This window comes from Penicillium digitatum, chromosome 2 (genome assembly GCF_016767815.1).
Source record: "Penicillium digitatum chromosome 2, complete sequence".
In the NCBI taxonomy this organism is placed as follows: domain Eukaryota; kingdom Fungi; phylum Ascomycota; class Eurotiomycetes; order Eurotiales; family Aspergillaceae; genus Penicillium; species Penicillium digitatum.
In genome coordinates, this window is record NC_089385.1 from 613630 (window position 1) to 636344 (window position 22715).

Consider the following 22715-nt stretch of genomic DNA (forward strand, 5'->3'; position numbering starts at 1 on the left):
CCTCCACCCAAACTCCCAAGTCGAAACTCTCCACCTCCACAGTCCATGTGAGAACTGCGACCATCCACGATGCCTTCGCGCTCTCGCCCAGGTCCTTCCGAGGTGGAGGAAGACTCGGGGCTTTGCAGTCTATCCTTCAACCAGCCGCTCTCTTGGCGCGTGGGGCGCTCCGCGATCCCCATTGCGGATCTCCTCGACCGTCTCCAGACTCTCGCGCAGGAACTTCGCAAACTCGACCAAGAGGAAATTGATAAGGAATCACTACGGAAGGTGTCTCAGGAACTTGCTAATGGGAACTTGCTTGCCCACAAGGATAAGGGTGTCAGAGCATGGGCTACGTGCTGCATCGTTGATGTGTTGCGACTATGCGCACCAGACGCGCCTTTTACGCGCAATCAATTGAAGGTGCGGCAATTGAAAAGACCCAGAATCTTTCTTCTATATATGCGATCCAAGAATTTGCTGACTGAGACTAATTAGGATATATTCACATGTATTGTGTCCTCGATTATCCCCGCTTTGGCTGACCCGTCCAACGCCTACAACGCCCAGCATATCTACGTCCTAGGATCTCTCGCGGAGGTGAAGAGTGTGGTTCTGATGGTCGATCTTGATCATCCGGACTCGCTAATTGTCCCGTTATTCATGGGCTGCTTCGACATCGTGTCGGGTTCTTCGAAAGCATCCACCGGTGAAGAGGTGGCTAAAAATGTTGAGTTTGATATGACCCGAGTACTCGTCACCGTGATCGATGAATCGCTCGTCTTGGCCCCCGAAGTAGTGGACATTATCGTCGCCCAATTCCTCCGAGTCGACCCACGAGTGTTGGACAATCCCAACAGGAAGGGAAAGCGACCAGATGCGCCGCTTGACGCCAAGCAGGACACTCTTCTACTGAAAGACTATCCGGCCGCCTATAACATGGCCAAGGCTATTTGTCAGGCCTGCCCGGATCGTATGACTAGTCACATCAGCCAGTACTTCAATAACGTTATCATCGATGCATCTGTGCCAGCTGGCCAAACGAACGGCTCTAGGCATGCCCGAAAACCCAATCTCGACGATTCCGATGAGGAGGGAGAAGATATCAAGGAATTGAGCAAGGCACACCGGCTGATCCGGGAGCTTTGGCGCGCTTGTCCCGAGGTCCTGCAGAATGTTATTCCGCAGATTGAAGCAGAGCTCTCTGCAGAATCAGTGGCTCTACGTTTATTGGCGACCCAGACTATCGGAGACCTTGCGGCCGGAATCGGTGTTGCAGGTCCCCCACCTCCTCCTCCCATGGACCCGACAACCTACCCGCCAGTATCACTACTGGATTATGACAAGACCATTCCCCAGCCCAATGTTTTGTTGACTCCCGTGTCCCCCAAGCCTTTCTCTCAGGTCCACAGCTCGGCCTATGAAGCCTTCTTGAGCCGTCGTCTCGACAAGACACCATCAGTCCGTGCTGCCTGGGTCACTGTTGTGGGACGGATTCTTTCAACGTCAGCTGGAGGCTCTGGCCTACACGAAAGCGAAGAACATAGTCTTGTCAGAAATCTGGCCTCGATGCTTCGTGACGTGGATGAGAAGGTTCGCGTTGCTGCAGTTGATACTGTTGGGCAATTTGGGCTTTCCCAAATCGTCCATAAGCTAAGCATGGATGGTGGTTGCTCATCACCAGACTCGGTTCTTGCAATTCTTGCCGAGCGAGTGAAGGATCGCAAACCGCATGTGCGTGAACACGCTATGAAGATTTTGGCTCGCATGTGGGCAGTGGCTGCTGGTGACATCGAGCAAAACACGGAGCCTGTCGTGTCCCTCCTCAAAGATGCGCCATCTAAGATATTTGATGCCTTCTATACCAATGATCAAGAAATTCATGTTCTGATCGATCGCGTCTTGTTTGAGACGCTTTTGCCACTTTCTTATCCCCCTATCAAAACGAAACTTTCTCGGGGCAACTCGAACCAATCACAAAAGCAGAAGGGTAGCCAGGCGTCTGAACCCGAGCAAGAGACGGATGTTGACAAGATACGCGTCCGCCGGATTCTTACCCTGCTCCGAGGGCTGGATGAAAAGGCCAGGCGAGTCTTCTTCGTTATGTTGGCTCGTCAGTTGTCGATGAGATCGGCAGTGACACTTTACCTAGAGGCCTGTGAGAAGTACAATGGTGGTGTTGTCGACAAGGACGAGGAACAGATTAAGACACAATTGTCCAAGATCATTGAATCATTATCTAAAACTTTCCCAGACGCCTCGCGCGCATCGGCAGACTTGTGGAAGTTCGCCAAGGTGCATGACCGGCGGTGCTACCAGCTGGTTCGCTTCGCCATGGCTGCTGTGAGTGATTATCGCACTGTTGTCAAGGCCATGAAAGAACTCCAGCGGCGGGTCCAGAGTGCAAACAACTCTCCCCTACTGGAAACCTTAACTCCTCTTGTGTATCGCTGTGGGTCCATGATCTTCAACCGGAGCCACATCCCGGCGATCATGAGTTTGTCCCGAACAGACGAGAATGGATTGGCCAACGCTGCACAGGAGATGTTGAAGCAAATTTCATCTCAAAATCCCGAAGTCCTAGAGGCACAGGTCCAAGAAATGTGTAAAGATCTCGAGGCTCAAGCTCCCAAGGCTTCCTCGGCCGCTGATAGTAGTGCTGAAGACATTTTGAAGGCTTGTGCTGGTTTCGCTAAAAAGCTTCCGGCTAAACTCCCCAAAGAGCGCAAGTTCCTCCAGGCTCTGGCCAACTATGCGCTTTACAGTTCATCGCCGCATTCTGCAAAACATGCAGTCTCAATTCTTATGGCGACGGCTGATCGAAGAGAGATGTATGCGAAGGATCTGGTGCATAAGTGTGTTGAGAACTGGACGTACGGATCTGATCGGTTCCTCACTCGCCTGGCTGCTCTGTCGCAGTTGAACCTCCTTGCACCGAGAGAAGCAGACGAGGAAAGCGATGCTATCATTTCCATTGCCATCAAACAAATCCTCCTCACCAACCGCACACCCGAACCAGACTCTGAATACAACTGGTCGGAGACAATTGATGATGAGACTAAAGCTAAAGAATGGGCATTAAAAATCATTGTCAACCGCCTTCACGCTAAGGATGGAGCAGACAATGAAGATGACTTCCGTGCCCACGCAAAGCCTGTTTACGAAACTCTGAATAAATTGGTGGTCGGTGAAGGCGAAATCTCAAAGAAGAAAGACACCCCTGCAGGCCAAAAATCGCGCCTTCGCCTCCTCGCTGCCAAGTCCTTGCTCAAGCTGTGTGCTTCTAGCACTATCTGCGACGGTTTGTTGACGCCGTCTGATTTCAACGCAGTCGCTCTAGTTGCCCAGGATCCACTTGTGCAGGTGCGGGGTGGTTTCATTAACCACCTGAAGAAGAAACTCGTGCAAAAGTCACATCTGAGCCATCGATGGTACATCGTCCCATGTTTGCTTGCTTTCGAACCTGTTCATAGTCTGAAAGAGAGCACGCTTACATGGCTACGGTCCCGAGCGGCATACTTCGCCCAACAGGCGCAAGCCAGTGGGAAACGGACGGAACAGACCATGGTAATGGAATTGATCTTTTCACGTCTCCTGTCTTTGCTCGCCTACCACCCTGACTACCCGTCTGAGGATCTGGATGAGGCAACAAAACTCGGTGACTTGACCGACTTCTCTCAATATATTCTTTTCTACCTCTCCGCAGTTGCCAATGAACACAACATGTCATTGATTTTCCACGTCGGACAGCGCGTCAAACAATTCCGCGATGGAATCACCAAATCAGACGAGATCTCCACCCGCCTCCACACACTATCTGATTTGGCGCAAGCAACCATTCGCCGGTTCGCTGAAATCTACTCCCAACAACACAAGTTTGGCGGTGCGGTCGGCGCAACCAACATCTTGCAAACCTACCCTGGAAAAATGGGCGTCCCTAGCTCCCTCTTCACCTCCATGAGCAGTCACCGCGAAGCCCAAGACGTCGCCGACAAGAACTTCCTTCCAGATGAACTAGATGATTTGCTAGATCGCATCGTCCGAATTGCAATGAAGCCTAAGAGTAACTCCGCCCACGCTTCGCAGGGCGGATCGACCAAAAAGCGAAAACCCTCTCTTGATACGAACGGCAAAACCTCTGTGGCGAAAAAGGCACGCAAGGAAAAGTCTTCTCGTCCCGCCCGCAAGTCTACATCTTCGGTCAGTGCAGCAGCCAAGTCGAAACGGAAATCAAAGAACGACGACGGCTGGTCTTCCGACGGAGGCGCTGAAGGCACCACGCCCGCTTCATCTCGCAGACGTAGCGTCCGAGGCACCGCGAAGCCAGAAGTCAGCTATATCGACAATGATAGCGATTATGCGGACATGGAGATGGCCGAGTGGGATGAACCCAATGAAAAAGACGACGGCGAAGATGACGCAGAGGAAAGCGAGAACAAAGAAATCCATGAAACCGATGAAGGTCCCGAACTTTCTGAGGAAGATAAGGCCGAGGCCAGTGAGAAAGAACCCACGCCGCCTCCTGCAAAAAAGCGAGGCGGAAGGTCCACTGCTGCAAAGGGCGATGCTAAGAAGCCAGGGGCAAAGAAGCCTGAGGCAGCCAGCTTGCCTTCGCGACGCTCTTCCCGTCGTGGATAAGAACCTCTCCGGGGCTACATGGGACAAAACATGGTCCCATCCAGCTATGACACACGGGTCATGTTTTTCATTTCATCCAAGACATGTGCTTTCAATGGTCGTATTTCTATGACTCCCCAGCCAAGGTCTCCGGGACATAGACGTCTAGTATCGATCTTGTTGCTGTTCTCAGATCCAATTAAGTTGTGCAATTACTGCGCAAATCGTTCCCGTCGATATTCATATTCATATTCATATTCATATTCATATTCATATTCATATTCATATTCATATCCTGATTCCCATGTTGTTTTCATTATGGTTTCACCATTTCGTCCTCATATGCTCTGTTTCCTTGCAGTCCATAATGGTCCGAGATGTATACCCCATCTGCCTTTTTTTTTTCTCTTAAAGTTAGCATCGGGCTTGTGCCCGATTTCTCACGAACGTCTGTCTCTTTGCGTATTCCCGTCAGATATATGCTTCTCATCTGTAAATGAATTGAACTTTGCTTCAAAAACATTTGTTTTTTTTTTCGTACTTCGAAGTGCCTGGTTAGAACATTCTTTCGAGTGTGTCGGACCATGAAACTGTGCCCAGGAAATGCATAGGTTACCCAAGAGGCCGTAGTAGTGTAGTCTTTTGTACTACTCACATATAAATCTATACCGGTTCCCAAAGTGGTCCAGATTTCCTCAAACATGGCAAGAATAGTGGCATTCCCAGCTCTAGTGAGCATTTCAACAGTGCCAATGAGATGTCTATCTGTTGACACCCTTGTCCAAGAGTCATCTTGTTGGAACTGAATAGCCCAACTCAGCGTTCGCCCAAGTTGCATCCAAGAGGACCGCGACCAAGTGGCATACCCCTGAATCTCCTAGCGTGCCCACCAGAGGAGAACATCACGGCTGAAAAAATGTCGGGAGGAGTCAATTCCGACTGCATTATAGAGCAGCATATTGTTCCTGCTGATCCTATATAGCAACCAAGTGCCATGCATAACGATTTTGTGGCGCACCCTTCAGAAGAGAGGATGAATGGTCTTGATGGCCTGGAAAACCCCGACGAAGATGACAGGGGATATGCCACATGATGTCTGAGGCCAGTAAGTTCGGCAACATGGCTGCTTTCCTCCTCTGTTCGGTGGAACAGCTTCCTTTTGTTCCTCCTTGTAGGTGGGAGTGGACACCGCCTCTAAAACAACATGCCAGAAAGAGGCCCGACGAATACTAACAAGTGATTCTGGGCAATCCTACGGGGTCATTTCACAAAAAAAAAAGGAAATATTTACCAAAGCTCAAACGGTCTCTCAAACTATTATTACACATGATCCAGCCAAGCAAGAAAGAACACAAACACCCCGGAGAAACATTGAGCGCCAACAGAAAGGACAAAGATAGATCGCTTCCGGGCTAAGAAACCAAACCATATGCAAGACTGGCGGAAGTGGAATGGGAGAGAATTTGTAAGCATGGAGAAGAAGTAGATGTATTGAATTGATCAAATGTGTAAGAGAATATAAGCGATCTGAGAGAGAAAGTGGAAGTAATCACACAGGACGCCGTTGTCATCACTTCATGAACGAGATAGACTCTGGCTAAGACCCACTGGCTGAAGAGGTAGAGGCATGTGTTCCAGGGATTGTGGCAGTCCCGAGAGCTGGACTTACCCTCGCACTTCCGCCGTCGGGGTTGGCCCCACTGCCACCAGACTTCGTGAGGCGCTCCTCGACCCGCTCCTTATGCTGCCGGTTGCGGAGATGAACTTCAAAGTTGTCCACTGTCATGCCCGGGCCGGGGGTGTACAGCTTCCCTGGGCAGTCGTGGCAACGAATACGGGGGAGGTATTGGTATTTGATGATTTGGCCAGCTTGGAGGTTGTTGGGGTTTGCCACGGGGGCCAGGGTTTCAGTATCGACGGCGGAGTAACGCATCACACCTTCGAAGGAATCGTTGGGGTGAGATTGTTTCAACTTGCTGAGACCGGCTGCCAGCCAGTTGGGTGGTGGGGGCTGCATAGACACAGGGTCAGCCATGGGCCAAAAACTGGGGTTTAAATCTACTCACGCCAGAAACACCAGGCTGCGGAGGGTTCGGTGCATCAACAGCACCGGTTTGTTGGGGTCGTGGGGGAGGGTGAAGTCGAGACTGTTTATCGGACGGAGGTGCCATCGTGCGTGGTGCTTGTCCTGCGCTGGATTGGGCGGAGACAATGCGCCTTCCGTTCCTCAGATCCACTAGCTTGTCACGCGAAATCTTGAATCTCACTATCAACTTCTCAGAGTCATCCACGCTTTCTTCTCGGTATTGCTGTCTCCGGGCCGAGACTCGGGGCTCGTGGTACACCGGTTCGGGGGTTGCAGATTGTCCAAGGCTAGCGCGAAGCGCCGCATGGGCTGCAGATGCCGCGCCTCTCATGCCTCTAGTACGAGCAGTGCCTTGTGCGAGGTTAGGCCCAATCGCAGGAGAGCCAACAGAGGAGTCATCGCTATCAAACTCGTCCGAATCATCATCGCCCCGGTTTCCGGGCATGCCACGACGACGGCCGGAACCGGTACGCTTGATCACATTGCTTTCATCCATGGAGCCCACCGAGTTGGGTATCACAGATGAAACTATCATGGTACGAATTGTGCGTTGACGGTCCTTGAGATCTGGCAAAGCAGGGCCACCACGACGGTTAATTGACCGTTTCTGCCGACGTTGCTCTCGAGATATTGAGATTTCGGTACGTTCAAGATCTGCCTCATTCAACTCATAAAGATATGGCGTATGTTCTTTTGCGGATTGGTATGGTCGGAAGGCAGAAGCCACAGGGGTGGGGAGGAATGATGTGTGAAGATCGGGGTCCTCGATTGGACGACCGTCGAATGGGTGAGCGACAATGTACAGGGATTTGGTGAAGAGTTGGGACTGTTCCCGGATTGAATGGGCGATGGCGGTAGTGAATTCACCAGAGAGGGACAAGTCATCTGTCATGCATAATGCGAATTCTTCGGGAGAATTGTTAGGATCATTGATATCCCACTCGAACTGGTCGATCAGGGTATGTTGACCGATGGTAATGTTGAGCTTGATCGAAATGCGCATCTCGTCGTTTTTGTATGCGGTATAGGGTAGTTGAGGATCAAGAGGGTCTTCGTGTATGTGAAGATGCGGGTAATAGTCGATCACCTGCTCCTGGATGCTCTGGGAGATCATTCTCGTCAAAGGGACTGAGCTCTCTACCGCGAGACCCATGTCTTCAACCAGCTTTTCCGCAAACAAGTCCGGAGACACAACACGATCGTGAAGGTTCCACGTGAAAGTATCGCGGATCTTGACTTTTTCCCAATCAATGTCCAAGCGGATAGGGACCAAATCCTCCATCTGTTCGTTTTGCGTCTTCGCGTCACGTCGTGAAATGCGTAGCTCACGCGTCTTCCTATTTCCGGGCCGGCGTCGATGAGTTGGGTAGAGAAGTTGAGGGTGTTGATTGCGAAGGTCGGTGCGAGGGTTTCCAAATCCCTCATAGCCCACACCGTACAATGCAGCAGGGTTCAATTGATTTTCGCGTCGTACTGTTAAATAAAAGTCCCGTTCCGCTCTCTTAGTCTTCTGCAATTCCTGACTCGGATTTTGCCAAGCAGCTGCGGCCGAGTGCTGAAATTCGCGATCAACGTATTGCTCCAGGAGAATCTTATCCAGTGGCGTTTCGCGGGCGCGCGCTGCCATGGCACCGGAGACCTCTGTGGATTGGACAGCCGATCCATCACGAGATCTTTTTCTTGCGAAACCATGCGTACCATTTGAATGGGGGGTGCCATTGAAACTCCCACTGCCTGGTTCCGAGGAGGCTGGCATCCCGGAAGTAGCTAGCATAGCCTTTGCGCTTTGCTTTCCCTCTGCAATTAGATCTGGCGTGTGCCCATTTGTTGATCGGCTTGTCCCAAGGTCGATACTGTCTGGTCCTTGGTCCCCCGTGTCCGACGCGCCAGAGCTGTTCTGAGCACCTGGTTGGAGGTCCCCAAATGATTGCTCTGAGGGCAGCGAGCCACCCGTCACTTCAGGGGATGGCATTTTGGATGGTCTACTGAATGCGAAACAAACGTCTGACGCCACTCGTATAGTCTTCGAAGCTCGGAGTGGCTCTCAACGCGACAGGGATATGTTCGGATCAGTTACCGTAGCATTATGGGATGGAACCTGTTCATGCGATCAAAGAATGATTAGCAGGTGTTTTCAGATAGTAGATTATACTATTCATCACCATCGCGATCGTGCATCCAATGTTACCTAGGGAGATAAGCGTGATGGATGGACGTGTCGCAACGGGCGCATGCCCCGAACACGCCACAAGTCACCAATGAAGGGGGTGGAACAGATTGAATGGGGGCAGCATATGGAAATTATGGAAACGAAAACCAAATGGGAAGGAATATCGAACATACCAGGGCCGAAGGGGGAGAGAGCTCTTGCCGATGTTCCTTGAATGGACCAGTCGGGAGTTCCAGCGCAGAATCCGCTCCGGATCGGTTGGGGCCAAGTCAGCTGACCTTTTTCGTCAATCGATTGCGATGATCCCAACCGACGTTATTCTCCCTAGAAAATTGTTTTAGACTGGGAGAGTTGGCAGTTGTGTTTTTTTTAAGCCGATGATGGTGAAAGAGGCAAAGGAGAAGGAGGGAGAGTATCCGTTACAAGTGTCCGCACCCGTCGAAGATCGTAAAGCAAAGAAACTCGCCATTCAATCTAACTAACACAACAACCATGAAGGATTTATAGCTTCAGTTAACAAGTCTACGTTTAAGACATTCTGAGATTATTCCCAATGCTCAACTATGGGCTCCAGGCCAACCTATGACCCCGTTTACCAATTTTACATAATGTCATGTGACCCACGTGTGCTTTACATAATGTAACCTCCACGGGTATCCCGTCTCTAGGCATGTTTATTTGACAGAGATCTATGGTTTCAACACTGTGTAGAACTACCAATAGATGGGGCATGAAAAATACTCGTGAGTTCTCTAACTAACTAAACTGACAAAATCCGCTCTTTTTCCAATTTATGCGGACAACGCTGACTAAACATGACACACAATTTGTGTGGGCCACAGCATCGCGGTCCGTAGATTTTCCGGATATTCCACCCTGTTTTCAACCACGTATTGTAGTACCCTTGGTTTCGACATCATAGTCTAACGTTGTACTATATTAAGACCTGATCGATCTTGGTGTGTCAAGTCCACAAATTACAGCACAGTGATCCGAGCACAAAAAACCATCATCGAACTGATTCCCTAGCACTGTATAGCCAATGACTGCCAACTTGTGGTTGTGAGTCCCGGCAGGTCTCACCCGAACATAGTCTGTCTATACACGAGGCTGGCTCACCCCTCGCACCTAAATCCAGTCCAAGTAATATGGCGACCGTATCACCTCGAGCTGTCAACTTTCTTATATGCATCAAGGAAACCTTCCATCAACTCTTAGTAAGCTTCCTGGTTCTCTTCGCTGTTGAAATCGCCGGTCAAGAAAGCGCCCGAGATGAGCTTGGTGATTTTGTTCTGGCTACTATTCGGAAATTTTCCCGGTGACTAAATGTGCAGCCTTGAAATGAGACTGGGATTCCTGGTCCTCAAGATGGATGTTCATGGCAAGAACTGTGTGCCGACTACCTCAATTAGTGAAGACACCAATTAGTGAAGACACCAATTAGGGCAATGTGGATGGAGGTTGTATGCCAGCTCTTGGATGGTGTTTCCGGTGTCTTGGATAGCCACACTGTCTCCCAGTGTAAGAACTCCTAGGCTAATGGTGTGTAGATGATAGGAGAGTGTCCCCCAGCCTCGTGGCCATCATCTCTACCAACGCCGATGTACTCCCATTCTGGTGCTTCTGGCTCTGCACCCTAATTCAATCCAGCCAGAATACCACTAAGTTGATTGTTCAGAAATTCTTGTATGCAGATGAATTTTTCTATATAATGACGACTCTCGTGTTGATATTCTTTCAACAGCAATGTTTTGCGTTCAGTCCAAGGATTTTCACCTTTGAAAGGGGATGAGGTTGCACACCGGATATTGTGTGTCAAACTCCGGATGGGAATTTTTGTATAACTCACAGTGTTATATACAAAAAAACTAGCGGATCAAACTACCAACAATAGTGTAGGTACATCCATGGAGGTTTACGAGTGAGGGGATGCTGCGACAGGTCACCTTCATGCCTGAGGCAAGCCACATTAATATGGCCCACCTTCAGTGAAAATCCTAGTTACAGGTTACATATATCCGATGTGCCGATATAGCTATGTTACGGGTATTTTTACCTAGTGCAAGTCGTTCTATGTAGGAATTGTGCGAGTGCTTTTCGGGTATTCTATAGTTGGCGGTCTGGATCTGAGAAACAAACCTCTGCTATCCCCCCCGATATAGGCTGGATTCACATCATCGAGTCTCTTAATAAGCGAAAGCTTATAATTTGAGCTTGTTTGACATGCAGGGATCGAACTTGTCGAATATTTCTATGCTTCATGCCATATTTGTTGCTGTCCCTCGGATGGCAGGAATCGGAATTTTTATGGGATAAAATGCCCGGTTACATCGATATACCTCCCAGGGATGTAGAAGAGGGGAAACACCGGGGATTGGAGTATACTGGAGGTTTGAGCGATCCTGGGCTGTGACGGAATCCGGGGTATTAGAGTAGAAGTTTGCAGTCTAGATGACAAATTAAACACTAGATATAGCTAGATATACTAGAGATAACATGTTTCCTCGACTCGAATCAACGGCGGAGGTCAGTATGAAGTCAAGGGAGAGATTGCCATGACGTCTTCGGCAAAGCCCTAGGTGTCTGGCCTGAAACATCAGGCATCCACTACCCAACCCCACCAACGCTAAACGCCCTCTCGACGCTCTGCACACGACTCGATCTCGGTCCATTCCTCTCCTCTAGCTTCACACGGATTTACAATCCGAACACTTTTTTTCAGGACCACTTGCATTTACTTGTTTCTTAAAGCTTCACGAGCTCAATTCATTTCACAATGGCGGAAGACAAAGCACCCGAGGTTGGTATGTAAACTTCATGGAAAGCTCTGACGTTTGTGGGCACTGAGCCCAATATGGGCCATGAGCTCGCTGGCACTCACCACAACACTAAAAATATGTTCGGTTCATAGACCATAACTAACCATACGATTCTTTCTAGACTACACCCTTAACAACCCCGATACCTTGACCAAGTACAAGACCGCTGCGCAAATTTCTCACAACGTCCTTGAGGCTGTTGCCGGTATGTTTCGCAAGAATATCCCACTGTCTCATTTCATCTAACACCTACGTAGCTCTTTGCGTGGAGGGAGAGAAGATTGTCGAGATCTGTCAGAAGGGTGACAAGCTTCTCGACGAGGAAGTTGCCAAGGTCTACAAGGGCAAGAAGATTACCAAGGGTTGGTCCACCCTCCTTTCCAGCCCGTTAATGGCAGGAAAACCACATGAACTGACTGTTATATGTAAATCAAGGTATCTCTCACCCAACTACTGTCTCCCCTAGTTCCTATGTGACTCCCTATACTCCTCTGGTGTCCGACGCCGCCGAGGCCGAGATCACTCTGAAGGCCGGCGAGCTCGTCAAGGTCCAGCTTGGTGCTCAGATCGATGGATTCGGAACCATCGTTTGCGACATGGTGGTCGTTCCCAAGAAGGACTCCCCCAAGGAGGTTGTTACCGGCCGTGAGGCTGATCTCATTCTCGCAACCCACTACGCCAACGAGGTCCTTCTCCGCCTCATGATTCCCCAGGGTCTTTTGACTCAGGGTACCGATGAGGAGAAGAAGAAGGCCGCGGCCCAGAAGGCCCCTACTCAGGCCTACATGTCTTCTCTGCTTGAGAAGATTGCCAAGACCTACGACTGCACTGTCGTTGAGAACACCACCAGTTGGATGTTCGGCCGCAACGAGATTGAGGGCGAGAAGAAGATCATTCTCTCCCCCGGCAACGGTGTCCGTGGTGATGGTGTTCCCGAGGTCGGTGAAGTTTGGGGTGTTGAGGTTGGCCTCAGTCTCGGATCCGGCAAGGTCAAGAACCTCGACCACCGTGCTACCCTCCACCGCCGTACTACCACCACTTACGGCCTGAAGCGTCCCAGCTCCCGCCAGACTCTGTCTGAGGTTGTCAAGAAGTTCGGCACTTTCCCCTTCAGCTTGCGCCAGCTTGATGACGAGAAGGCCGCCAAGGTCGGTGTTGTTGAGTGTGTCCGTGGCGGTGTCCTGCGCCAGTACGAGCCCGCTGGTGAGACTGACGGTTCCCCCGTCTCTCGTCTGCTGACTACCATTGGTAAGTACCGTTGAACATGCATAGAGATGATTTGGACCCATAAGCTAAACCCACTCACAGCCATCACCAAGAACGGTCTTACCAAGCTCGCTGCTGCCAAGCCCGTCGATGTCGAGCAGATCAAGTCTGACAAGAAGCTTGAAGATGAGGAGATCCTCAAGATCCTCGAGCAGCCCCTTGCCCGCTCTACTGGCAACAAGAAGAACAAGAGCAAGAAGAAGACCAAGACCACCGCCGGTGAAGAGTAAATATGAGTCAATGCTCTAACAAAAACTTCTACTGGCCATCATTTACATGCAATACACTTTGATATAGTGTAGGACTATTTGTCCAATCTGAATGCAAAACAGATATCCAATGACGAGCCTCACTGCAGGTCATACGAAATCTATCCAAAAACAAAAGAGAAACACTTGATCTTCCCAATAACATGCGACAGGGCTGGCAATGCCAACCCTTTTTTGGAAATCTCGGTATATACGTTATCCACGAGCTTGACGCTGGGAGATCTTCTTGTGCTTTTCCCTGGAGACCTGCCTGTCTTGTATGTAGCAATTGGAGCAGACTCCATGGACCAAATCAAGACGTTGCCAGTCTGTACTCATGTATATTGTAAATCTACATGGAGATGTTGTCATGAGACAGTAGTCATTGTAGTTCTCTACTACTTCTTTGTGCTCTTTTCTATGTCATATTCTAATCTGCTTTTTGCTCAAGGCAGCTTGTTCCTTGGGAACAAGATCAAAACTAGATATGTGTGTAGTCCATCGTCGACAGCTCGACATGAAGGCGATAGAGATTCAAACGTCTGTAAATGTGTCTTCCGTGGGTTTCTTTTAGAGTATACAATGATAGAACACTGTCCTAAGCTTTATAGGTGGTGTTAATGTATTGGCCAACAATCATAGGGAACTGGTCTATGTAGAGCATTGGTGCAGCAACACAGCCAGGATCTCCTTCCTATTCATGTAGACTGCTGAGTTCCCAAAGACACAATGGAGCTACGGCTTTGGGGATATTTGAAGATAAATTCTTATTCTACAGCCATCTCGCCTTGAGAATTGCGGACAATGCTCAATTCATATTCGTCTGCTGTGGTCAGTATAAAGTCTGTCTACTTGCATGGGTGCCTGGAGGATTGTCTACACAGCCAGGCTATGTCCAATAGAGCTAGGTTTGAGCAGCCATTGAAGTTTTATACACATGCAGACTCAGATTTCCAACGAGGCAATAGATAAATCGATCAGTATTAAAACTCCTGTTCACTGTATTCATGCTCAAAGGAGACACCCTGGTAGCACGGGGTGTCGAGGTCAATACGTGACATGTCACCTGGATGACTGTCGATTCTATTGTGCCCGTTTGCACTCTTCATGGAGAACAATAGCCCCGTCCCAAAAGGGAAGGCCCCCATTCTCGCATAGTATTTCATTACCCCCCACACCTCTCATCTTCTTGTTCCTTTCTTCTCTCTTCTTCCCTACGTTTCATCCATTGCGTTACTTTCATCGTTAAAAATGGATACCGTGCGTGCTACTGTGCGTCGCGTCTCAAAGCGTCTTCTCAACAAGAAGAGTAAGTGACGATCCTCTGTCTACCCCAGTCTCCTCCCCTGGCATCCAGTCACGTCTGTGACGCGGATATCGCGGTCTCTCGGCTTAAGATGAAAGATGATCCTATGTCATACTCCTGTATATTATGTTGTCACTGCCCCATCCCCCAGGATCGTCTCCCATGTCCCTGCTCCTGTTGTGACTGAGTTGCAACACCTCATCAGCCTCTTGACCTGCATATTTCTCAAGCAAAGACAACTAGCATTTCAATGACATTTCTCTCCTGTCATGAATTGCCTTGTCTTTGGCCCAGTCACCTCTGAGATGGGACGTGCTGTGTCATTTGGTTCACTGAGTCGTGCGGTGGATGAGACACCACACTCACCTCCCCCTTCTCGCACAAATCCAGTCACTTATGTCATTTAAACAACGACTCTCTTTTGCTTAATTTTATACAAATACACCTGCTCTGTATATCTCACAGATCTGGTCAATGATCACTTCTGGGATGGGGAGAACGAGATGTTGCGTCTTTCAGATGAAACTGAGAGATTAACCCCACACTTTTTTCTCACTCACTCTCGAGATCGGAACAAACACTGACTTTTTCACATAGCCGAAGCCAATAAGGCAGCCAAGGAGAAGCAAGATGCAGCTGCTGCACAGTACGTTGACCCCAAGAAGTTAGGGCATGGAGCGCGTGGCACTAACCCTACCAGACCCCTTCCGCCTGCCCCTACGGGGTCCACTCAGTCCGAACGCCGTCAGGGCTCTTTCAAACCCGCGCAACGACGGAAGCTTCAGAAGAAGCCCCCGGGCCCTTCGAAGCCCACCACCCAGTATCGGACAATGAGACCGATCGGGGAATACCCATCGAGCGTGGAGTACCGAGCTGCTGGCGTGGCTCCCCCGTCTGAACGGGCCCACCGCGTCGCGACCGTGCCGACCAATGTCCCGCGCGACGAAGCTGAGCGCCTTTCCCCCGTTAGCGGGGTCGAGTACCTGGCAGCCGATAAGAGTCATGCTGAGACCGTTGAATCAGAGGCATTTGGCTCAATCTCCAGTGGGGTCCAAACCCTAGCTGATGAGGCAATTCACGCCATTACCACCCCGGCCGATGCGCCCACTCCTACCCTCCCGAGCGCGGACGACACCAACAAGTACGTCGCCATGCTGATGTCTCTTCCTTTGCGCCCCTCCGACAAATATGATGTTGCCAAACTCCGGGTCGTCATGAAGTACGCCATAATTCACGCAACCGAGAACGGCAGCGAGGGGTCTGCCGTGGCCCTTCTTTACTTCTGGTCCAATGCCGTGGACGATGAATTTCAACTCTCTTTGGTCGCCAACATCACCAACGGAGATGGAGCAGACGAACAACTGCGTCTTGCACTCCAATCTGTCCTCAACAATTCTATGCCAGATGCCCTCAAGTGGTATCAGAAATACCTTCGCGCTACAGCCAATGCAGCCGATGTTCCCTCCTGCAGTGAATCAAGCCTGCCACCTACCAATTCTGTTAACGCAGAGCCCAGTTTCAAGGTCTCTGACATTTATCGCGACACGAGTGGTCCTCGTGTGGAGGAAAACTTCCTAAGCGGCAAATCGAATACTGCTCCGCTCAAGAGACCCAAGAAGCCATGCCGAGTCAATGAGAATGCTTACAAACGTAAGCGCAAGTGGGAAATGGATACTGATCACGATGAAAAGATGCGAGCTGTGCGTGCTCGTCTTCAAACGGAGTCCTACTCGGAAGCCAGAGTCCGTTACAGTGCAATTCGAACTCTTATTGGCCCACCAGACGCCATTCAACATCCCTACAACATGGATAATATTGACACGGGTATTGAGGGGGATATCGACGAGCTCAATCGTTCGCGTTCCCTTCCTGCACCAGGTTCCATCCTCGATCTACCTGTTGTCAAGGGTCCGGAGCCCGAGGCTCCATCTGTCTATTCACCATCTGCCTCACTTGTAGGTCGCAAAACTGGCAAGCCCGCCTCGCGACGCCAGAAAGAAAAGGTCAAGGGCCCTGAGATCCCACAGCGTGCACGGTCGCTCTCTGTGGACACCACAGTCTCGAGTCTTTCTTCGCTCTCAAATTCTGCTTACTCGGTTCGATTTAACGATTGGTCTGGTGGCCACGAACCACGCCAAATGCCGAATTCTATGTATGTGATTTCTTGGCATGACATGACCAGGTCTACGTGCTAACATGACACCTCACAGTGAACCCCCCGAGAACAGCGACGATTGCCACCAATGTGGAAAAGGTGGTGATTTACTCTGCTGCGACACATGCATCAACTCGTACCATTTTGAATGCTTGGATCCTCCCTTGGACCCCAAGAATCCTCCGCAGGGAGAGTGGCATTGCCCCAAGTGCTCCATCCGCAACAGTTTCTCAACCTTGATCGCACACTCCAACCACTACAAGAAGACGGAGTTCCAACTTCCTCAGGATATCAAGGAACATTTCCAGGGAGTGGATGAAGGAATTGTGTTTGATGACGACTATGCCCGGAATTTGAAGCATCAACGCTACTACAAGGCCGCGCCCCACCTACCGCGGCTGACTAAAGCACCCAAGCAGGACGGCCCTACCATTTACGCGAATCCCATGCTTCTCCGAGAATATGACAACAAGGGAGACTGTATCCGTTGCTCCAAGTGTGGTTTTACATCCCAAGGCACACGTCCCATTATTACTTGCGACTACTGTCCCTGCCGCTTCCATCTGGATTGTCTTGATCCTCCCCGCGCACATCCCCCTAACCCCAAGGTCGGGTGGATGTGTCCCAACCATGTCACTCCTGACGATATGATTGCCACCAAGGAGATTAATGGCAGCAACGAGCGTACGCGCCGTGTTCGCCGAACCAAGAACATGGCGTACATTGATTGTGACATCATGCTTCCTGACGATCCAAATCAAAGTCTGTTTGACGATGACTGGAGAGAGAAGAGAGCCCGTTTCCTTGGAGGTGATGTCGTATTGAACTTTATCACTGCTGTCAAAGATGATCACCACGAACGTGAAATTGAGTATGCCCGAATTGTCGAGCGAAAGTGCTTGGACTTGACCAAGCAACTCACCAATGAGTACCTCAACCGTGCTGAAACCGCCGGGATCACCAACAACATCACACAGAACGGTCTTCCCGCGGATTTTACCCAGAATGTTTCTTACGCTGTTAGCAACATGATTGCCGGCGCTCCTGTTTCCACTGAAGAATTTGACGCTGCTGCTGCCCTCCTCAGCATGGCTTCCAGCCAGCCTCCTCTTGCTGTCGGCGAAGGTCACATCGCCGAAGCTGCTGGGCCTGCCTCGCCCATTGCTCAGAAGACCTTGTCCCGCATCGATGAGGAGTCCACCTTGGGCTCTTCTCATGCTGCCACCTCTCCTCCTCCCGACACCACTCACCCTCCCAAGGCATCCTCCGATGCCGAGGAATCCCACCACTCGGACTCCGAGCTTCTCCCGCGGATCCCTGTGTTCAATCGGAACAAGCGATCCCGCACCGATGATCAGGGATCCGCGGGAGAACCGGCGCAGAAGCGCCAATACACCAAGTCCAAGTGAGAGAGCAACCCTGCTCTGTTGAATTCAATGCGCGCATTAAGGACCCGGCGTTTTGAATTGTGGATTTGAAATTTTTTTTTCCCATTTTCACGATCGCCGGGATGGCGATCGTCAATTTTCTCGAATCTGTTTCTCTGAGCTGCCCGGCCACGCCTCTGTTTTTTTTTTCTCAATGTTGTTTCTATCTTGTTTTGCTTTTTCTTGTTTTTCAAAAAAAATTGCGCGTGGCCGGGTAGCTCGGAGAATGTGTACGATAGCATGGGCCAAAGGCCAAATGAATATTTTCTCTCTCACTTTTCTCTTACTTCTAGATACAATTACTCTCAGAGTTTTTTCATGACCGCTATAAATTTGTTCGTACTCTACAAAACTTCATCGGAAGAAGATGCAAATCCCAATGGCTTGCCATCAGACAAAGCACACTTGTGAATATTATGAATGTACACCCCATCCCCATCACACAGTTACTTAAGACGACACAGGTTAAAATGCGACAGAGGGTAGGAGGAAGAGAGAGACAGAATGAAGACGCTCAAAGGAATTTCTTGGGCATGTTGGCCCGGCGACGCTTGTAAATGACGTAGAAAATCACGAGAACCACCTGGGACACGATCAGCAAGAAGATGAAGAATCCCATGCGCGGGCTAGAGGCAGTAATGACTATAAGATGAGAAAAAAAGCAATTAGCCTTATGAACGAATGAGTCATCCGAACAAAGCAAGGGGACTTACCACTAAGCAGGTGACCCTGCAGGTTCTCACTCAGGCTAAGGTGGGAGGAGCGCAGCGTTTCGTGGAGCTGGTTGAAGCGTCCATTGTAGTCCTTGTTCTTGATCTCGGTCTGGACAGCCTGGAGCAGCTGCTCAACGCGCGTGAGCCGGGTATCAAACTGGGCGAGCTGGCGGTCCTGGGCGAGGGACTTCTGAATAAGCTCTTCGTGGCGCTGATCGGCCTTCAGGGCTTGATTCTTCAGCTCCTGGAGGATAGTATTGGTGGCCTTTCCAGAGAGCTGAATGCGACCGCTGAGGTCGGCGATCTGGGCAGCCAAGCCGTTCATCGTGACTTCTGTGGCGGGCTTGATAGGTTGAGCGGGTTGATCAGGGTCTTGGTTGCGAGCTGGCTGCTGGGGGGTGCTGTCTTGGTTGGAGGGGATTGTTGAGCCTTGGCTTGTGGCGGACTCGAGGATGAACTTGAAGACCTCGAATGAGTCTGGATTTTCAGGAGTGGCTGCTGTAATGCCAAAGGTGTTTCCAGCAGGCAGGGCAACCTGCTCATGTTAGTACATGATTTTAATATGGCTGCCGCACTATTTTGCCGCAATACACTGTGTACATACCTTGTTGGTTGAGAAGCAAAGCTTGTCGTCAATGGTGACTTCAAAGATGGAGCTGGTGTGCTTAAGCTTGACAATGGATGGACGGCCTAGGTTACGGTAAGAGTAGTCGCAGTGGCCAAAGGCTAAGGTATCTGGGCTGTTGTGGCTTTTGTAGTCGATAGTACCGTCATTCAGGAATCCACGGACACTGCCGCCCTATGGAAAAGGTTAGTAGTAGTAATAATCAATACGCGGCGACCATACGCGACAGGGTCAATACACACTCTTCCACCATGCGTATCAATCACCAGAGCCAAGCCGTCGAACTGGCCGACAGTATAGATGCTGGAGGTACCAATACGGGACTCGCCGTCCTTGGTATACCATAACTGCAAGATTCCACCCGCTCGTTCTGGTCCGCTTGCTCGGAACTGGAACTCTGCTGACCATTCCGACTGAGAAACACTATACCCATGTTATCATTTGGTGTCCGATATCATGGTTGGGAGGCTATTACTTACGGACTTTGTGCCCAAGCTGACCCCCGTGTGTTTCCAGGGTACGGTGGCGTTAAGATGACCTTGTTTGATAGCTAGATAGCTGTTAGATCAGTTCGGCCACGGTTTCGATGGGCTGACTCACAACTTGCGGTTCATGGCCCTCTCCTCCAATTGCCCAACCGGGGATAGAGTTTCGGTTTGGTGATAACCTAGTCTGAGGTCAGATAACTATCCTTCGAAGATTAAGAACGGGCAGTAGACTGACGTTTGACCAGCGCCAAAGCTCGAGCTTTCAATAACCTGGGCTGTCGCTCCTACGGCAAGCAATGCCAGGGAAGCTAATGTTCTCATCATGCTGTATGGTTTGACAGTTGGGGGAGCTTGATGTTGATGTGAAATTTGCGGAAGTTTTGCGGAAGTCTTGCGCAGCAGCTATCAACGCTTGCTATGGATTGAGTCACGATCACACTTCCGATTGCAAATGCTGGAGACGACACTAGTGGTGACCCAACCGACAACAATAGCAATAACGCAGAGACGAGCCTCCTTGGCAACAACAGCAGCCGATGGTGAGAAATCGATGAAGTGATGAAGCTGTACACTATTGAGAATTGTATGGCGTATTCCGACGTCTGTGAAGTCCATACGGAGAGTGTTTCCCTTTCGGGCGTTTAATTTGTTGTATTGACTATCTGTCCTTCTGCCCCGATGTTTCGCTTCTGGTTGACCTCCGATCTCCGCATCTGGTCACGTGTCATAGAAAATAACAAGAGGAAACTAGTCCCTCCGTTGATTTGCGCATTCTCGCGTCTTGTGTCTTCTTGGCTTTCAATCTCGCTGCACCATCATGCGCAGAGGCTCCAATGGCTGAATCTTACCCTTCATTGGCGCAATGTGCCATCGTTGCAGCTGCCTTCAAAGTATTGCTCTTCCCCGCATAGTAAGTTCCGCTCCTATCACCGCAGCAAAAAAAGGTCGAGGAGGCAGATGGAAAGATATCGAAGACTTCAAATCTGCAAAATAAGAGCTACAAATCGCTTTCTAAGTGATCCTGAACAGGATATTGGGGTTACCAAATGAGCTTTTCTAACATGCTTTTTTTTGTGCTGCAGCAAATCGACCGATTTTGAGGTCCATCGCAATTGGCTCGCTATCACCCATTCTCTCCCCATCCAAGAATGGTACTATGAGGTATGTTCGGTCGGAAGCGTGATGCTTGGACAAGTATGGTGGGTGTTGACTTGAGCTGGTTCAGAAAACCTCGGAATGGACGCTCGACTACCCACCGTTCTTTGCAGCCTTCGAATGGCTTATGTCGCAGGCTGCTGTATATGCAGACTCTGCTATGTTAGTCGTGAAGAACCTTGGATATGACTCCTGGCAGACTGTCTACTTTCAAAGAGCAACTGTGATTTTGACGGAGCTGGTTCTTGTCTACGCGCTTAGTCGGTATGGCACCCGATCTTGGGTTTTTGGGGGTAATGCAATGAGATTCTAACTGCTCTTGGTAGATTCGTCAAGTCCGTTCCTTTGCCGAACAAGCAAGCTGCACATGTGGCCAGTCTTTCTATCCTACTTTCTCCCGGTCTCCTCATCATTGATCATATCCACTTCCAATACAATGGCTTCATGTATGGAATTCTGATTTTATCAATTGTCCTGGCCCGCAAACAATCGACGCTTCTCTATAGCGGTATTCTCTTCGCGGTGCTGCTATGCATGAAGCACATATATCTTTACCTCGCTCTCGCCTACTTCGTCTATCTGCTGCGCACCTACTGCCTTAGTCTCAAATCGGTTTTCCGGCCCCAATTCGGTAATATTTTCAAACTTGGATTCTGCGTGGTGGGCATTTTTGCAATTGCCTTTGGGCCATTTGCCAAATGGGGACAATTGCTGCAGCTCAAAGACCGGCTGTTTCCATTTTCGAGAGGGCTATGTCACGCGTACTGGGCGCCAAATATCTGGGCGATGTACTCCTTCGCTGATCGAGCATTGATTTCCCGTAAGCATTCTCTTCCTCTCTCGGTGTGGATGAGATATGAGCTTATCTGATAGTTTCTGCAGTTGCTCCACGGTTGGGGCTTCCCGTGAACACTGATGCTCTGAACAGCGTCACACGAGGACTGGTAGGAGACACTTCTTTTGCAGTTCTCCCGGAGGTTACGAAAGAACATACCTTCATATTGACATTCTTGTTCCAAGTGGTATGTGTTCCTCGTTTTGTGTCTTTGGCCTTCTCTGACAATCGTCTAGGTTCCTCTCGTCAAGGTCTGGTTCAAGCCAGGCTGTTGGGATACTTTTGTCGGTGCGATCACCCTCTGCGGCTATGCATCGTTCCTCTTCGGCTGGCATGTGCACGAGAAAGCCATTCTCCTCATCATCATCCCATTCAGTCTTATCGCCCTCAAGGACCGTCGCTACTTCAGCGCATTCCGACCTCTGGCAGTTGCGGGGCATGTCTCGCTCTTCCCACTGCTATTCACAGCTGGCGAGTTCCCCCTCAAAACTATTTATACAGTTCTGTGGCTGGTGCTATTCCTCTTTGTCTTCGACCGAGTCGCACCTGTCCCTGAGCGGCCCCGAATCTTCATATTCGACCGGCTTTCGCTGCTTTACTTGACCATATCTATTCCTCTCATTATATACTGCTCCCTGGGTCACCAATTGATTTTCGGATGGGACCGGCTAGAGTTCCTGCCATTGATGTTCATGAGCAGTTATTGTGCCCTCGGAGTTGTTGGAAGCTGGATTGGATTTATGGTGGTTTATTTTACAGCATAAATCAAGCAAAGTACCACTAATCAATGATTTCATAAATTTAGCTGTCATTAAACGCAACC

The 22715-nt window shown here is 50.0% G+C and overlaps 6 protein-coding genes across 6 annotated transcripts; 4 read left to right on the forward strand and 2 right to left on the reverse strand.

The window, feature by feature from the left end:
- Positions 1-69: 69 nt before the first annotated feature.
- On the forward strand, positions 70-4620 carry Pdw03_6299 (Sister chromatid cohesion and DNA repair protein (BimD), putative; the record flags this gene model as incomplete). Its single annotated transcript, XM_014680148.1, has 2 exons — positions 70-405; positions 481-4620. 2 exons carry the CDS (start codon positions 70-72, stop codon positions 4618-4620), a joined length of 4476 nt encoding a protein of 1491 aa, XP_014535634.1.
- Positions 4621-6174: 1554 nt separating this feature from the next.
- On the reverse strand, positions 6175-9349 carry Pdw03_6300 (SWI-SNF complex subunit (Snf5), putative; the record flags this gene model as incomplete). Its single annotated transcript, XM_066101301.1, has 6 exons — positions 6175-6210; positions 6269-6610; positions 6666-8670; positions 8763-8783; positions 9029-9133; positions 9339-9349. The coding sequence occupies 6 exons, from the start codon at positions 9347-9349 to the stop codon at positions 6175-6177; spliced, it is 2520 nt and encodes an 839-aa protein (XP_065956384.1).
- Positions 9350-11631: 2282 nt separating this feature from the next.
- Positions 11632-13170, forward strand: Pdw03_6301 (Winged helix-turn-helix transcription repressor DNA-binding; the record flags this gene model as incomplete). The annotated part of the gene is made up of 5 exons (XM_014680145.1): positions 11632-11659; positions 11796-11879; positions 11932-12036; positions 12110-12922; positions 12983-13170. The coding sequence occupies 5 exons, from the start codon at positions 11632-11634 to the stop codon at positions 13168-13170; spliced, it is 1218 nt and encodes a 405-aa protein (XP_014535631.1).
- Positions 13171-14439: 1269 nt separating this feature from the next.
- Pdw03_6302 (Zinc finger, PHD-finger) lies at positions 14440-18058 on the forward strand (the record flags this gene model as incomplete). Its single annotated transcript, XM_066101302.1, has 4 exons — positions 14440-14497; positions 15092-15140; positions 15195-16646; positions 16705-18058. 4 exons carry the CDS (start codon positions 14440-14442, stop codon positions 18056-18058), a joined length of 2913 nt encoding a protein of 970 aa, XP_065956385.1.
- Positions 18059-18590: 532 nt separating this feature from the next.
- On the reverse strand, positions 18591-20226 carry Pdw03_6303 (Concanavalin A-like lectin/glucanase, subgroup; the record flags this gene model as incomplete). The annotated part of the gene is made up of 7 exons (XM_014680143.1): positions 18591-18718; positions 18790-19324; positions 19394-19588; positions 19657-19837; positions 19894-19964; positions 20015-20081; positions 20138-20226. 7 exons carry the CDS (start codon positions 20224-20226, stop codon positions 18591-18593), a joined length of 1266 nt encoding a protein of 421 aa, XP_014535629.1.
- Positions 20227-20735: 509 nt separating this feature from the next.
- Pdw03_6304 (Glucosyltransferase) lies at positions 20736-22656 on the forward strand (the record flags this gene model as incomplete). Its single annotated transcript, XM_014680142.1, has 6 exons — positions 20736-20812; positions 20985-21063; positions 21128-21321; positions 21384-21877; positions 21940-22079; positions 22129-22656. The coding sequence occupies 6 exons, from the start codon at positions 20736-20738 to the stop codon at positions 22654-22656; spliced, it is 1512 nt and encodes a 503-aa protein (XP_014535628.1).
- Positions 22657-22715: the final 59 nt, after the last annotated feature.